This window comes from Neoarius graeffei, chromosome 14 (assembly GCF_027579695.1).
Source record: "Neoarius graeffei isolate fNeoGra1 chromosome 14, fNeoGra1.pri, whole genome shotgun sequence".
In the NCBI taxonomy this organism is placed as follows: domain Eukaryota; kingdom Metazoa; phylum Chordata; class Actinopteri; order Siluriformes; family Ariidae; genus Neoarius; species Neoarius graeffei.
Genome location: NC_083582.1, coordinates 49,818,500 through 49,834,261, shown reverse-complemented (window position 1 = coordinate 49,834,261; position 15,762 = coordinate 49,818,500). Strand labels below are relative to the sequence as shown.

General features: G+C 41.2%; 1 protein-coding gene across 2 annotated transcripts in view; it reads right to left on the bottom strand.

Annotated features, from left to right (window-relative positions):
- gabrz (gamma-aminobutyric acid type A receptor subunit zeta) overlaps positions 1-15,762 on the bottom strand; it is a 60,386-nt gene that overhangs the window by 34,679 nt on the left and 9,945 nt on the right. For both annotated transcript variants that reach the window (XM_060938995.1, XM_060938996.1), the window contains exon 2: positions 4,118-4,195. In XM_060938995.1, coding sequence (XP_060794978.1) covers positions 4,118-4,170 — 53 coding nt within the window. In that variant the 5' untranslated portion in view covers positions 4,171-4,195. The remainder of the gene's footprint in view (positions 1-4,117; positions 4,196-15,762) is intronic.

Here is a 15,762-nt window from a genome sequence, read left to right as displayed (position 1 = left end):
CCAACAACTAGTGAAGTGAGTAGTGAGGTGTGAAGTAGGGTTGTAGCCGGGAGAGTATAGTAGTGAGTAACTTGTCACTGTTGTCGCCCAACCTCTCCGTGTGTCGCGTACTCGCGTGCCTGCCATCACAGGCAACCCAGTCATAGTGGGAAAATTTCCATGCATGACACGCGCACATCATGCTTGAATTTTTATTTTAAATTTTTTTGGCGATTCTCGATAAAAAAAATTCGACTCATTCTTCTTCATTCTACTTTTTGGATAAAAGTCGATATAACGGTAAAAAAATAAAACAAAAGAGGCTGGCTATGATATAAGAAAATTCTACAACCCAGAAACATATGGGAGCTCTGCTTTTAGGCAGTGCCTAAATCTATATATTAAGGCTGAGGACTACAACTGACATGATAATTTTAGGACTGCAGTTGTCATGAACAGTTTTGCACTCAAATTTCCATCAATGAACAGTTGGTAATGTCAACAAAACAGACTTCATGCTAAAACTATTATGATTTTCCTGGTTACACAGTTGTACTTTGTGAGTATATAGGACACAGTTATAGAAGCAAGTTATTTACAATCATGCTCTCTGTTATTGCCCAAATGAGGATGGGTTCCCTTTTGAGTCTAGTTCCTCTCGAGGTTTCTTCCTCATGTCATCTGAGGAGTTTTTCCTTGCCACTGTCACCACAGGCTTACTCATTGGGGATAAATGAGGGATAAAATTAGCTCATGTTTACAGCCTATAATTTTCTGTAAAGCTGCTTTGTGACAAAAAAGTGCTATACAAATAAACTTGACTTGGCTTTACTTAAAAAGAATGGTGCAAAAAACATTGAGTGAGTGACAGTTCTGTGGGTGGAAATGCCTTTTGTTTTTGTTTTTTTGCATTGTGCTGCTGCCGCAAGGTTGGCTGATTAGATAATTGTATGAATGTGCAGGTGTATAGGTGTTCCTCATAAAGTGGATGGTGAGTGTATTTTCGAAGAATGGTGTTCATCCCTCCAGTGCACTTCTAGAGACTTTAGAATCTGTGCCAAGGCATATTCGAGGCTTGCCTTGTCAATTCTAATTTTCTCTCTTCATTTTTCCTATTCCCTGCCATTGGACATTCTACCCCTGATTCATAATCATACTGGATTCTTGCTTATGCTTGTTATTTTGCTTATTATACTGCTTCCAGTTAATAATATAGCAATAATTTGACAGGATCTTTTCACACAAATACAAACACAACAAACAAAACATAATACAAAGGTTGTCATTTCAACTTTAAATTTTCTCATACTTACGGTACTTCTTTACATTTACCCCAAAGTCAGATGAGTTTGTAAAGCACACAACACAAAAAGTGATAAAATGTCTGTGTGTGTGTGTGTGTGTGTGTTGCAAACACCAAACCTCAAGGGCACAGCCTCATTTCAGCAAATCCCCCACTGAGACAAAAGTCTCAAAATGGCAGTCAACTATTCCTTCACAGTAGGAGTAAACAACAATGCCGTGACTTGTAGCTGCAACGTGTATAGTGCTCCAAATATCTTTATCTATATCTGTATTCTGATAATAATTTTCATCAATAACAATGAAGAATGACAAAAGCATGCAGAATGAATGTACAAGGTAATATTTTAAATTAATTAAATAAATGTTTATTTCGATCCCAGCAGAGATAAGCTGTCCTGTGCACGGCATGCAGTCTGTGTGGGCTATACAGAGTAGCGGCTCTATAAATAAAACTTTTTTAAATGAAAATCAGGCCCGTTTGTATAGAACTAGGTTAGAAATGTGGTTTTATTTTGGAGCTCAGTAAGGAAATGTTTAGGTCAGGCTACTGAAGCAAGCTACTCATAATAGACAATCTGTATTTGTATCTGTTTAAAACATTTTATCTATTCACTCCAAATAATATTTTTGGTAACACCCCTACTGCACAGATACTGTATAAGGAAATGATCTCAATAATCTAAAACAATCTACAATGTTAACCCTTGCTGTATTTGTACAGCCATACTTTGGCCATGACCGATTATGCTGGGATCAGACTACATATTTTTTTTCTTCCGTGATGGTCACCATGTCAGATTAGGCAATTATAGTGCCATAAATTTTTGCTGTGTCTTGGTCAGGAGACTGGCAACATTAAAAGCTTGAACCTGACCAATCATTGTTCATGTAGTTGCATGTCATCAGGGAGGAGGGTCAAGAAATTGTCAGTCATGGCTATCAAGGTACATGTCAAACTAGGTGAGAATATACAAAAAATTCTAACATGCTAGACATTTCTTCAGATGCCACATTGTTGTTCTTTGATTATGTCACACTACGAAGCCCATTCATTGTTCCCGATGTTCATATTCGAGTCCAGTGCTGGAAATTTGTCAGCCAGACTGCATTCGTGTAGTCTGATCCTGGCATAACCCGATATAGAGGAGTGGCACTGACGTTCATGTCCTTGTTTAACACCTAGCCCTTGCTCCATTATCATGGTGCACTAGGATTCTTAGCACTACAGCATTTACTGTGCTTACGAGAGTGAAATGAGTACAATTCGTTTTGATCAGCCTCCCATAGTTAAACAAGAACTGCATGTGTGCAATGAAAATAATTATTTAGCTAGCATAATCAAAGTTTCATGTATGAAAATGGTATGTTTTTAAATGATAAATGATAGTGTTGAAAAGAAAGTGTTTTCTATGATCAGATAACTCTGCTCTTGTCCATATCTTGACAGCACCTTTCTCCCTCCCTTACTGACTTCTGAAGATCTGTCAAGGGACCTGTGCTGCCTTTCTTTGAATAAAATTTAAAGCCTTCTCCAAAAAAAATCAGAGATGTTGGTCTTCTTACTATACTGCTATTCAAATATTATTTTTAAAAATACCATGTATTATTTCCTATCTATTGAGATTTTTTTTTTAAATCACAAAATATCTTTCTTGGGCTTTCACATCATATAAGCTAGTTTTAGACTTTAACAAAAACCATGGTAAAAGACATCAACACTGAGATGGATCAAAGTGACTGCAAAATACTCACAGTCATACAACTTGAAGGAAAAGACTAGTCTTTGTACTGCGATATGAGTCCAATAATAATGTATTTCTTTACTTAATTTACTCAGTGTCACCCATGGCACTTAACTATTTGTCCTTATTGTCTCAAAATTGCCAATTATTACAAGCCACCTTTAATGAAAATTAAGATATGTAAATATTAGTGTGATGACTGTAACTTTTGTCATCACCTTAGTCATATGACAGTCAACTAAATTACACCCACTAGTTAGAATACATACATATTTTACGTGAGATCATGGCAGGGAGGAGAGGGAGTGAAAATGACAGAAAAGAGTGAATAGGAGCATATGGTGAAGCCGACTGAAACTTCTGTCTCGCTCTACATCCTCTCTGATCTACTCAAAAAAAAGGAGGGGGGGGCATTCACAGTATGTGCGCATTTCATTGCTACCTGAGCTACCACAGCAGGGCCAGATCCACTTTTGTCAGGCAAGTATCTCCTAAACTCACACTGTGGTTGAACTATATGACTGCATCCAAGCTATATTGGGCTATCTGTAATCATGTTAGTGCTCTAGTTACTGCACCTCTGCATGGGAGGATAACACTGAACAGCAGAGAGGAGATGGGGTACTCTATGAAGGCTGTTATTTTCATCTGCACCCACACACACTCACACTGCAGCTCAGAAATTCAAGCTCACCCAAAAAGTCTTCACAGATTAGCTGTAATTCCATCCTACCACCACAGCATCTTTTGTCAGGTCCATATAATCCTGCATGTATAGGCATTTATGGCAGCCAGTCTTTCATTAACTGTCAAAAGCTAAACTACAGTATATTCTGCTTGTCTGCTTAGAGGGTATGTCACCAAGTAAAAAATGACAAAAATAGGCATCTGCCTCCGGTTTCCTGCTAGCAGTGTGACGCATTGTGTTTAAGCCTGCAACCCAAACACCAAACAGGTAAACACATGTAATTAAAAAAAATGTTTAATAATTTTTTTAACAAAATGATTTTTAGAATGGTACATATACAATAACAAGGCTGAAACGCAATATATTCCAATGAAACAGAGAAGGTCAGAGTAGAATTTCTTACCTGCTAATGACAAGAAGGAAGACTATAGAGCCCAGAGGGCTACATGAACACATGGCTGCTGGAGTCCCAAGTGTATGTCTGAAAGAGAAAGCGTAAAATGGATTTTGAGTAAAGGGGCGGCATGGTGGTGTAGTGGTTAGCACTGTCGCTTCACAGCAAGAAGGTCTTGGGTTCGAGCCCAGTGGCCGACAAGGGCCTTTCTGTGTGGAGTTTGCATGCTGTCCGCGTGGGTTTCCTCTGGGTGCTCCAGTTTCCCCCACAGTCCAAAGACATGCAGGTTAGGCTAAAGGCCTCTGCATGCTCTTGCGACAACGCTTTCGCAGACAGTTGTAATTTATTGTTGAGCGGGGAGTCAAGGCCTCTGCATGCTCTTGCGACAAGGCTTTCGCAGATAGCTTTTCGCAGACAGTTGTAATTTATCGTTGAGCGAGGAGTAATAGGCGTGCGCGATGTTATTCACTGCCACAACGCAAGGGGGCGCGAAGTTGCGAAATCGCTAGGAGTAGTTGGTGGGTGTGGTTAGTGGAGTGTTTATCCTCCGATTACTTATAATGACTAGAACTGGAGTCGTATAGATGTACGTACTTCCTCACTTCCTCGATCAACCGCTCTTCGTGCTGCTCCATCTTCGCTCGTGTTTTTAAAAATGGCGGTCGTGAAAACAAAACAAACCGGGAAAGTAGGGAAGCGGAAGTGCGTGTACAGCGGATGTAGAGTGGACCAATCAGAGCCCTCTTGTCTGCGACGCTGTCTGCGAGGCTTCTGTGGTGGTCACAATTTTTGGGAGGTGCGCGCAGAGCGTCTGCGAAGGTGGGGGGGCTACGCAGACACTGTCTGCGACGCTATCTGCGAGGACTGGGTTGTCAGCATAAATTGGCCTTAATAGGCATGCGCAATGTTATTCACCGCTACAACGCAAGGGGGCGCGAAGTCGCGAAATCGCTAGGAGTAGTTGGTGGGTGTGGTTAGTAGAGTGTTTATCCTCCGGTTACTTATAATGACTAGAACTGGAGTCGTATAGATGTACGTACTTCCTCACTTCCTCGATCAACCACTCTTCGTGCTGCTCCATCTTCGCTCGTGTTTTTAAAAATGGCGGTCGTGAAAACAAACCAAACCGGGAAAGTAGGGAAGCGGAAGTGCATGTACAGCGGATGTAGAGTGGACCAATCAGAGCCCTCTTGTCTGCGACGCTGTCTGCGAGGCTTCTGCGGTGGTCACAATTTTTGGGAGGTGCGCGCAGAGCGTCTGCGAAGGTGGGGGAGCTACGCAGACGCTATCTGCGACACCGTCTGCGAGGACTGCGTTGTCAGCATAAATTGGCCTTAACTGGTGGCTGTAAATTGACCGTAGGTGTGAATGTGAGTGTGAATGGTTGTTTATCTCTATGTGTTAGCCCTGTGATGACCTGGCGACTTGTCCAGGGTGTGCCCCACCTCTCGCCCATAGTCAGCTGGGATAGGCTCCAGCTTGCCTGTGACCCTGTACAGGATAAGTGGCTACAGATAATGGATGGATGGATTTTGAGTAATGGTATGTGATTGTGCAGCTTGAGTATGATGGGCCAGTATTTCCTCAATGGTACTTGAGGCTGTACTATAAATGTTTGTATAGTAAGCATAACTATGATTGGATTACATACTGTGGAAGTATACGGCATATTTATTAACAAATCTGATGTAAAAAGCCTAATCAGTGAATTAGATGGCTAGTTGGTTAAATGGCTCAATCCTTAAAAGAGATTAAAAAAGTAAGGTTACATTACTACCAAAGCATTAGTGATGTTCCTTCTGCTCTGACACATTTCTTTATCTCTCATATGAAAAATGTATGTTTGCATCCATTTTTTTAAACATTTTTTGCTCATGCACTGCAAATGCTGTAGTTGCACTCCTATTGCACAAATTTATTATGTTCATGTTTGGAAAGTGTTCAACTTAATTCTGTATACAGTGGTGCTTGAAAGTTTGTGAACCCTTTAGAATTTTCTATATTTCTGCATAAATATGACCTAAAACATCATCAGATTTTCACACAAGTCCTAAAAGTAGATAAAGAGAACCCAGTTAAACAAATGAGACAAAAATATTATACTTGGTCATTTATTTATTGAGGAAAATGATCCAATATTACATATCTGTGAGTGGCAAAAGTATGTGAACCTTTGCTTTCAGTATCTGGTGTGACCCCCTTGTGCAGCAATAACTGCAACTAAACGTTTCCGGTAACTGTTGATCAGTCCTGCACACCGGCTTGGAGGAATTTTAGCCCATTCCTCCATACAGAACAGCTTCAACTCTGGGATGTTGGTGGGTTTCCTCACATGAACTACTCGCTTCAGGACCTTCCACAACATTTTGGTTGGATTAAGGTCAGGACTTTGACTTGGCCATTCCAAAACATTAACTTTATTCTTCTTTAACCATTCTTTGGTAGAACGACTTGTGTGCTTAGGGTCATTGTCTTGCTGCATGACCCACTGTCTCTTGAGATTCAGTTCATGGACAGATGTCCTGACATTTTCCTTTAGAATTCACTGGTATAATTCAGAATTCATTGTTCCATCAATGATGGCAAGCCGTCCTGGCCCAGATGCAGCAAAACATTCCCAAGCCATGATACTACCACCGCCATGTTTCACAGATGGGATAAGGTTCTTATGCTGGAATGCAGTGTTTTCCTTTCTCCAAACATAACATTTCTCATTTAAACCAAAAAGTTCTATTTTGGTCTCATTCGTCCAAAAAACATTTTTCCAATAGCCTTCTGGCTTGTCCACATGATCTTTAGTAAACTGCAGACAAGCAGCAATGTTCTTTTTGGAGAGCAGTGGCTTTCTCCTTGCAACCTTGCCATGCACAACATTGTTGTTCAGTGTTCTCCTGATGGTGGACTCATGAACATTAACATTAGCCAATGTGAGAGAGGCCTTCAGTTGCTTAGAAGTTACCCTGGGGTCCTTTGTAATCTTGCCGACTATTATACGCCTTGCTCTTGGAGTGATCTTTGTTGGTCGGCCACTCCTGGGGAGGGTAACAATGGTCTTGAATTTCCTCCATTTGTACACAATCTGTCTGACTGTGGATTGGTGGAGTCCAAACTCTTCAGAGATGGTTTTGTAACCTTTTCCAGCCTGATGAGCATCAACAATGCTTTTTCTGAGGTCCTCAGAAATCTCCTTTGTTCGTGCCATGATACACTTCCACAAACATGTGTTGTGAAGATCAAAATTTGATAGATCCCTGTTCTTTAAATAAAACAGGGTGCCCACTCACACCTGATTGTCATCCCATTGATTGAAAACACCTGACTCTAATTTCACCTTCAAATTAACTGCTAATCCTAGAGGTTCACATATTTTTGACACTCACAGATATGTAATATTGGATCATTTTCCTCAATAAATAAATGACCAAGTATAATATTTTTGTCTCATTTGTTTAACTGGGTTCTCTTTATCTACTTTTAGGACTTGTGTGAAAATCTGATGATGTTTTAGGTCATATTTATGCAGAAATATTGAGAATTCTAAAGGGTTCACAAACTTTCAAGCACTACTGTAGAATATCAAATAGGTCTTATACACAGTAACATGAGTTACTTTTTATCATGTCTGGTTTTTTTTAGGGTTTCTGTTCTAATATACACAGTAATTTAATGTCTGACAGCAGTGCAAGATTAAGATATGATAATTGCTAAAGATTTCCATGAACTCACTGATGGTCTCCCAGTCACTACATATAATCAAGATCACATCACAACATAAATCTTGCCATCACAAGATGCCATTAACTATCTAGCAATAAGCTTTCAGAGAACATCAGCAAATACACACTTTGGCTCAGATGGATGCTATATCCAAATACTCTGACCTATCATTGAGAAAAACTACAATCCCAGATCAGAAAAGGTTGGGATGATGTGGAAAATAAAAATACATACAGAAAGCACTGATTTCTTTGACTTGTATTTCATTCCAGACAGTATGAACCCAAGATAGTTCATGTTTTGTCTGATCAACTTCATTTCATTTTGGGCTTAGCGGTCACATGCGTGGACAGCACTTTATGGAAATTTGGAACAAGAATCCACATATGTGGACATACTTTTTCTCTAAAAGTACATCTTATCAAAAGATGATGCTTAGTTTTTATTCTAATCAGGTTCTAATAATCCCAAATAGCAAAGAGAAATAAAAAATGCATGTAAAAAAACAGCTTGGGCCTTAGGAGGTTAATATACATCCATTCCTGCTTTTCAGGCCTGCAACACATTCCAAAAAAGTTGGGATGGGGGCAATTTAGGGCTAATAATGAGGTAAAATGATTAAATAATGATGTGATTTGAAACAGGTGATGTCAAAAAGTGATTGTAACCATGATTTGATACAAAATCAGTATCCAGGAAAGGTCTAGTCTTTGAGCAAAGATGGGTTGAGGATCTCCAGTTAGTTAAAAAATGCATGAGAAAATTATTGAAATGTTTAAAAACAATGTTCCTCAAAGAAAGATATGAAGGGATTTGGATATTTCACCCTCTGTGGTGCCTAATATCATTAAATCCATCCGTCCATTATCTGTAGCCACTTATCCTGTTCTACAGGATTGCAAGCAAGCTGGAGCCTATCCCAGCTTACTGTGGGTGAGAGGCGGGATACACCCTGGACAAGTCGCCAGGTTATAGCAGGGCTGACACAGAGACAAACAACCATTCACACTCACACCTATGGTCAATTTAGAGCCACCAATTAGCCTAACCTGCATGTGGGGGAAACCAGAGCACACGGAGGAAACCCATGCAGACATGGGGAGAACATGCAAACTCCACACAGAAAGGCCCTTGCCGGCCGCTGGGCTCAAACCCAGGACCTTCTTGTTGTGAGGCGACAGTGCTAACCACTACACCGTGCCGCCCATAATATCATTAAATGATTCAAGGAATCTGCAGTAAGGGCATAAAGGGCAAGGGTGCAAGACTAAACTGAGCACCCGTGAACTCTGATCCCTGAGATAGCACTGCATCAAGAACCGCAATTCATCTATAGCTGATATAACCACATAGGCTCAGGATTACATTGGCAAACGTTTGTCAAGCTCTACAATACAGCGTTATATCCACAAATGCCAGTTAAAACTTTACTGTGCAAAAAGGAAGCCTTATGTTAACTGTGACCAGAAGCACCGTCAACTTCTCTGGGCTCAGAGGCATCTGGGATGGACCATCACACAGTGGAAATGTATATTGTGGTCAGATTAATCAGTATCCCAGGTCTTTTTCATAAGAAATGGACGCCTTGTGCTTCGGACCAAAGATGAAAAGGACCATCCAGACTATTACCAAGTTACCAAAAGCCAGGGTCTAGGTCTGTCATGATATGGGGTTGTGTCAGTGCCCTTAGGAAAGGTAACTTACACTTCTGTGATGGCAGCATTAATGCAGAAAAGTACATTGAAATTTTGGAATAACATATGCTGCCTTCAAGATGACATCTTTTCCAAGGAGATTTCAACAAGACAATGCGAAACCACATTCTGCACACATTACAAAGGCATGGCTGTGGAAAAAAAGGTTGCCTGTCCCTTCTGTCCCCAACAGAGAATGTGTGGTGAATTTTGAATTGAAAAATATGACAACAACTCCATACCGTTACGCACCTTAGGACCTGTTTGCAGGAAGAATGTGACAATATCTGAAATGCTTCATCACTTGGTGTCTTCAGACCCTAAACATCTTTTAAGTGTTGTGAGAAGGAATGGAAACATTATAAAGTGGTAAATATTTTTAAAGTCCCAACATTTTTGAAATGTGTTGCAAGAATCAAAATTTTAATGTGTTTATTTCTGAAAAATAAATAAATAAGGGTGGCACGGTGGTGTAGTGGTTAGCGCTGTCGCCTCACAGCAAGAAGGTCTGGGTTCGAGCCCCGTGGCCAGCGAGGGCCTTTCTATTACCCCTTTTCCACCAAATCAGTTCCAGGGCTGGTTCGGGGCCAGTGCTGGTGCTGGTTCAACTTGCGAGCCAGCTGAGAGCCAGTTTGCTTTTCCATAGCTCGCAGTGCCACGTCATTACGTCGCTGTATACGTCATTACGTCGCTGTATACGTCAGTTACGTCGCTACGTTTGCTTAAACCTTGGCGCGAATATCGAAGCAAAAACAACACGGAAGAAGCAGCAGCAGCAGCAACAACAACAACAATAATAATAATGGATGACTTCGCGTTGTACAGCTGCTGCTTCTCGTCGCTTAAAAATGGCGATCTTTCGCAGTCTTGTTATTGTTGTTGGTCTTAGCAACTCCGCCCCCCCGCTGACGTAAGCGGTTCTTTCCTCTGGCCCAGCAGAGAGTTGGTGCTAGCCTGGAACCGGTTTTTCTGGCCCCAGAGCCAGTTCTTTGTCAGTGGAAACAGAAAACCCGGTTCCAAACTAAGCACTGGCCCCGAACCAGCCCTGGAACTGCTTTGGTGGAAAAGGGGCATATGTGGAGTTTGCATGTTCTCCCCGTGTCCGCATGGATTTCCTCCGGGTGCTCCGGTTTCCCCCACAGTCCAAAGACATGCAGGTTAGGTTAACTGGTGATTCTAAATTGACCGTAGGTGTGAATGTGAGTGAGAATGGTTGTCTGTGTCTATGTGTCAGCCCTGTGATGACCTGGCGACTTGTCCAGGGTGTACCCCGCCTTTCACCCGTAGTTAGCTGGGATAGGCTCCAGCTTGCCTGCGACCCTGTAGAACAGGGTAAAGCGGCTATAGATAATGAGATGAGATAAATAAATAAATAAATAAATAAACTTCATGAGGTAAAACATCAAACAATGTGCTGCTGTGTTATTTTAAGTGTAATACAGGTCAAAGATTATTTACAAATCATTGTTTTCATTTTTAATTTCAATTTCAACATACCTGTTTTCTGATTTTATACACGTAGCTTTTTTCACATTTAATCATCTGCTTATCTACCTAGCATATATAGATGGGATCTGCTGTTGTAGCTATTAAGTGCATTCTGAGATGCTTTTCTTCTCTCCACAATTGTAGAGTTTGAAAGTTACCACAGCCTTCCTGTCAGCTTCAACCAGCCTGCCAATATCCTCTGACCTCTCTCATCAACAAGGCATTTCTGCCAACACTACTGCTACTCATTGGATGTTTATTGATTTTTTTTTTTTCATTCTGTGTAAACGTCCAGACACTGTTGCACATGAAAATCCCAACAGTTTCTGAAATTCTCAAACCAGCCTGTCTGGCACCGACAGCTATGCCACGGTCAAAGTCACCAAAATCGCATTTTTCTTTTGGCCATATAGTTTATGTTTGACTCTAATTCCTAAATGATTAATGCAATATTTTTTGTTAAACCCATTCAATTAAAGATGAAAGTCTACACTTCAATCACATCTTGATTGCTTAATTTCAAATTAATTGTAGTAATGTATGGGGGCAAAATTATGAAAATTGCATAATTGTCCAAATACTTATGGACCAGATTGTGCATGATTTTATACATTGTGCTGCTGCCACATGATTGGATCAATGGATAATTTTATAAATGGCCAGTGTATACATGTGCCCAGTAAAGTGGCTTGTAAATGTCATTAACCTGTCACTGTGTCAGACTCGTCTAATGAATAGTTGGTTTTAATGCATTTCTGAGGTTTTTTAATATCTTGATTGTAAATGCATAAAGATAATAAAAAATAAAGATAATAATTTTAGCCATAATGCTACCATTTCAATGTCAGCTTGTATAAGCAAGCCTGTAATAGTAAATAGGCCTCTTTTTTTTTTTTTTTACTTTTCCAGTTGTCCATGGTCTGCTATTTTGAGTGCAGACTCTGATTCTCTAGTCTTCTACTGCCAGGATCATCACACTTTCACAGTAACTTCTGCACTCAAAACATATAAACACACACATGCATGCACGAATGCATGCACACACACACAAAGTAGACAGATGTACATACACAGACTGATACACAAATATAATCCCATACCATTAAACCCATTATTCCATTCTTAATGGGACATGCACTGTTCAGTAGTCAAGGGTAATCTGTAGGTGCTAAAGAAGGCAACTGGACTTGCTTGAAATTCTTGAAGACGTTTCCCCTCTCATCCGAAAGGCTTCTTCAGTTCTGCCTGACTTGTCAAGTCAAGTCAACTTTATTGTCAAATATGCTATACATGCTCGACATACAGCACAGATGAAATTTCAGTCCTCTCTGACCCACAGTGCAAACAGGCAATGCAATAAATAAACATATAATAATTGAAATAAGCAATATAAACAGTATAAACACTCTAGATAAGAACTAGACATAGACTAAACACTCGTGTATATATATATATATATATATATATATATATATATATATATATATATATATATATACACATAAATTGGAGCAAATAAACAGTCAAGGGCACTTGAGGTATAGCCGGTAAACATGAAATAAGCAGTATAAACAATAAACTAATAGCTGTTAAGGTGAGGTAGTGCGGAACAGGGGCAGAACAGGGAGGGAGTTGAGCCTCCTGACCGCCTGGTGAAAGAAACTGTCCTTGAGCCTGCTGGGTTTGGCCCGGAAACTCCGCAGTCTCCTCCCTGACGGCAGCAGACTGAAGAGGCTGTGAGATGGGTGGGTGGGGTCACCTGCAATCCTGATGGCTTTGTGGGTGAGGCGGGAGTGATAGATATCCATAAGAGAAGGGAGAGAGACGCCAATGATCCTCTCAGCTGCTCTCACGATGCGCTGCAGAGACTTGCAGCAGGACACAGTGCAGGCGCCGTACCACACGGTGATGCAGCTGGTCAGGATGTTCTCGATGGTGCCTCTGTTGAATGTGCACATGATGGGGGCCAGGACTCTTGCTCTCCTCAGTTTGCAGAGGAAGTACAGACGCTGTTGGGCTTTTTTTGGCCAGTGATGCGGTGTTGTTGCTCCAGGACAGGTCTTCAGAGATGTGCACACCCAGAAACTTGGTGCTGCTCACCCTCTCCACTGCAGCACCATCGATAGTTAGTGGAGCATACTGGGTGTGCGCTCTCCTGAAGTCCACAACCATCTCCTTCTGCGGAGACTCCTTGTGGGGAGTTCCAGGTATTTATCCTCTCGTGGACCAAAAGTAACCCTAAGGAGAGTTGTTGAGGTCACATGGGTCGTTGACCCTCTCAGTCATCCTGTAGGTATTAGGGTCACTAGAGGCCAGGTGTGAATGGTGTTAGCAGCCTAGATGGTCGTTAGGGTGATCTGTGGGTCGTTGGCTCTCTCTGCCATCATGTGTGTCATTGAAGTCAGCTTGGGCTACATCCACACGACAACGGCAACGAGATTTTTTTTTTAGCAGGTAAAAAAAATATCGCGTCCACATGGGCAACGGATCAGTAAAATATCAGGTACATATGGCAACGCAACACTTGCTGAAAACGATGCAATACACATGCCACACCTCTATATGCGCTGTAAGACGGTCCCATCGGAGACACCAGAACAATAGAAGAAGTAGGACGCATGCGCATAAACCCCTTCTTCTACCCGGCATGAAGCACTCACAGGAACAAACACACAACAACAACAAGATGGCTGCGACTACGCGAGGAAATCGTGCCTTCTGTGTGTACAAATTAGTTTTATTAGTGTGCATAGTTTTATATAACTTAATTTTCTTATTGTGTGTGAACATTTTGAAAAGCATTTTTATATCATTTATATAACTTTTTATATTGCGTGTGAACATTTTGAAAAGCAGTCTTATCCAATAAAAAAAAGAAATTAAAGAAATGGTTCAGTTACTTGTTTATTTAAAAGAAAAGCTGTATACAAAAGTGAATGCAATGCAGTGGTTCAGACAAAACAGTCTGTTGAAGGGTCTTCTGACCCTTTTCCCCTCTGCCTCCATTATAGTCAGGTAACTGTTGCTTTGTGTGGAAGGCTGTACTTTCTGTTCATCAAAGCAGGTGTAAATTGTCTGTCTGGCAGGTCAGTCAGGTTAATGTGTAAACAATTTCAAAAGATTCTTATCCAATAATAAAGATTCTTATCCATTGTTGCTGTTGTTGTTACGAATGATGCACGCGAGAGTGCTGCTTGTTCTAGTCATGTGGTTGTGACGTCATTGTAAACAAATCTGTTCTACTCATCCAGATGACTTCGCAATGGCGCCGTTGCCAGATTTTTCCACTCTGGAACCCATTCTCAAAAGATTTCGTTTTGGGGCACCCAAAACGCCGGTGCCGTGTGGACGCCAGGCCGAAACGATAAACAATTTTATCAGATTCACCTGAATCCGTTGCTGTGTGGACAGGGCCTTAAATGTGTATATTGCAGTCCTGAAATGAGTGTCCTTTGTTATTGAGATGAAGATAGACTGCAGAGTCCTGGCCTGAGGAACTAGCTCTCCTGTGTCGAGCCAGTTGAGCAGCCAAATACTGCTGTCTAAAACCACCTCTTCTCACAAGACAGAAGTGCTGACTTGGAGGAAGAAATCTGACCAGGCAAAACAACCTGACATCCAAGAGAAGTGGGTGAAGAACTTATCTGACAGGGAACTCACCCAACCAAAGAAGGATGTTCTATTCAAAGGACTAAACTTTGCAGTTTCACCAGAGCAGATACCAGTGGTAGATCTCATCACAGCCACAGAGTCAGCCATCAGAAACAACAATTTGACCAACACAGAGGCAGAACAACTTAGGCCCTGTCCACATGGCAACGGATTCAGGTGACTCCGATACAATTGCTTATCGTTTAGGCCTGGCGTCCACACGGCACCGGCGTTTTGGGTGCCCAAAACGCAATCTTTTTGAGAACGGGTTCCAGAGTGGAAAGATATGGCAACGTTGCCATTGTGAAGTCGTCTGGATGAGTAGAACGGATTTGTTTACGATGACGTCACAACCACATGACTGTGAGTGCTTCACGCCGGGTAGAAGTGTAACGAACTCGATGCGAGTTGTCAACAAATCCTATAACTTGGTTCATGAAACGCGCTTACAAAATATTTTCACTGTGAATATTTATTGTGTAATGGTGCAAAGTGAGAGAGAGAGAGAGAGAGAGAGAGAGAGAGACTCTGCCCTTAGGGCAGAGTCAATCCCGCCAGCAAAAATAGGGAAAAAAAGGAGCGATCTCACCTCTTCAGATATTGGTTTAAGTCCTAAAATACATTCCTCAAAAAGGGCGTAGAAGAGCAAATTAATCCATCAACGTGTAGCATTCAATTTATTCCGGACAATTAAAGATGCTGCCTTCCACGTAGTATCATACGTCATCCTCGCCGCCATATTGGATAGGTCAAAGCGGAGAATAAAGATTCATGTGCTGCATTTAACTGTACCAAGAGGTTTACCGTCCAAACGAGATCACATGGGATTACCTTTCACAGGTGAGAAACAACAAATTAATCCATCAACGTGTAGCATTCAATTTATTCCGGACCATTAAAGACGCCGCCTTCCGCGTAGAATCATACGTCATCCTCGCCGCCATATTGGATAGGTCAAAGCGGAGAATAAAGATTAGCTGCGTTTAACTGTACCAACAGGTTTGCCGTCCAAACGAGATCACATAGGATTACCTTTCACAGGTGAGACTGGAAAAATACTTTTCATTGTATTTGGTCATTATAATGTAATTTTACGAACAGATT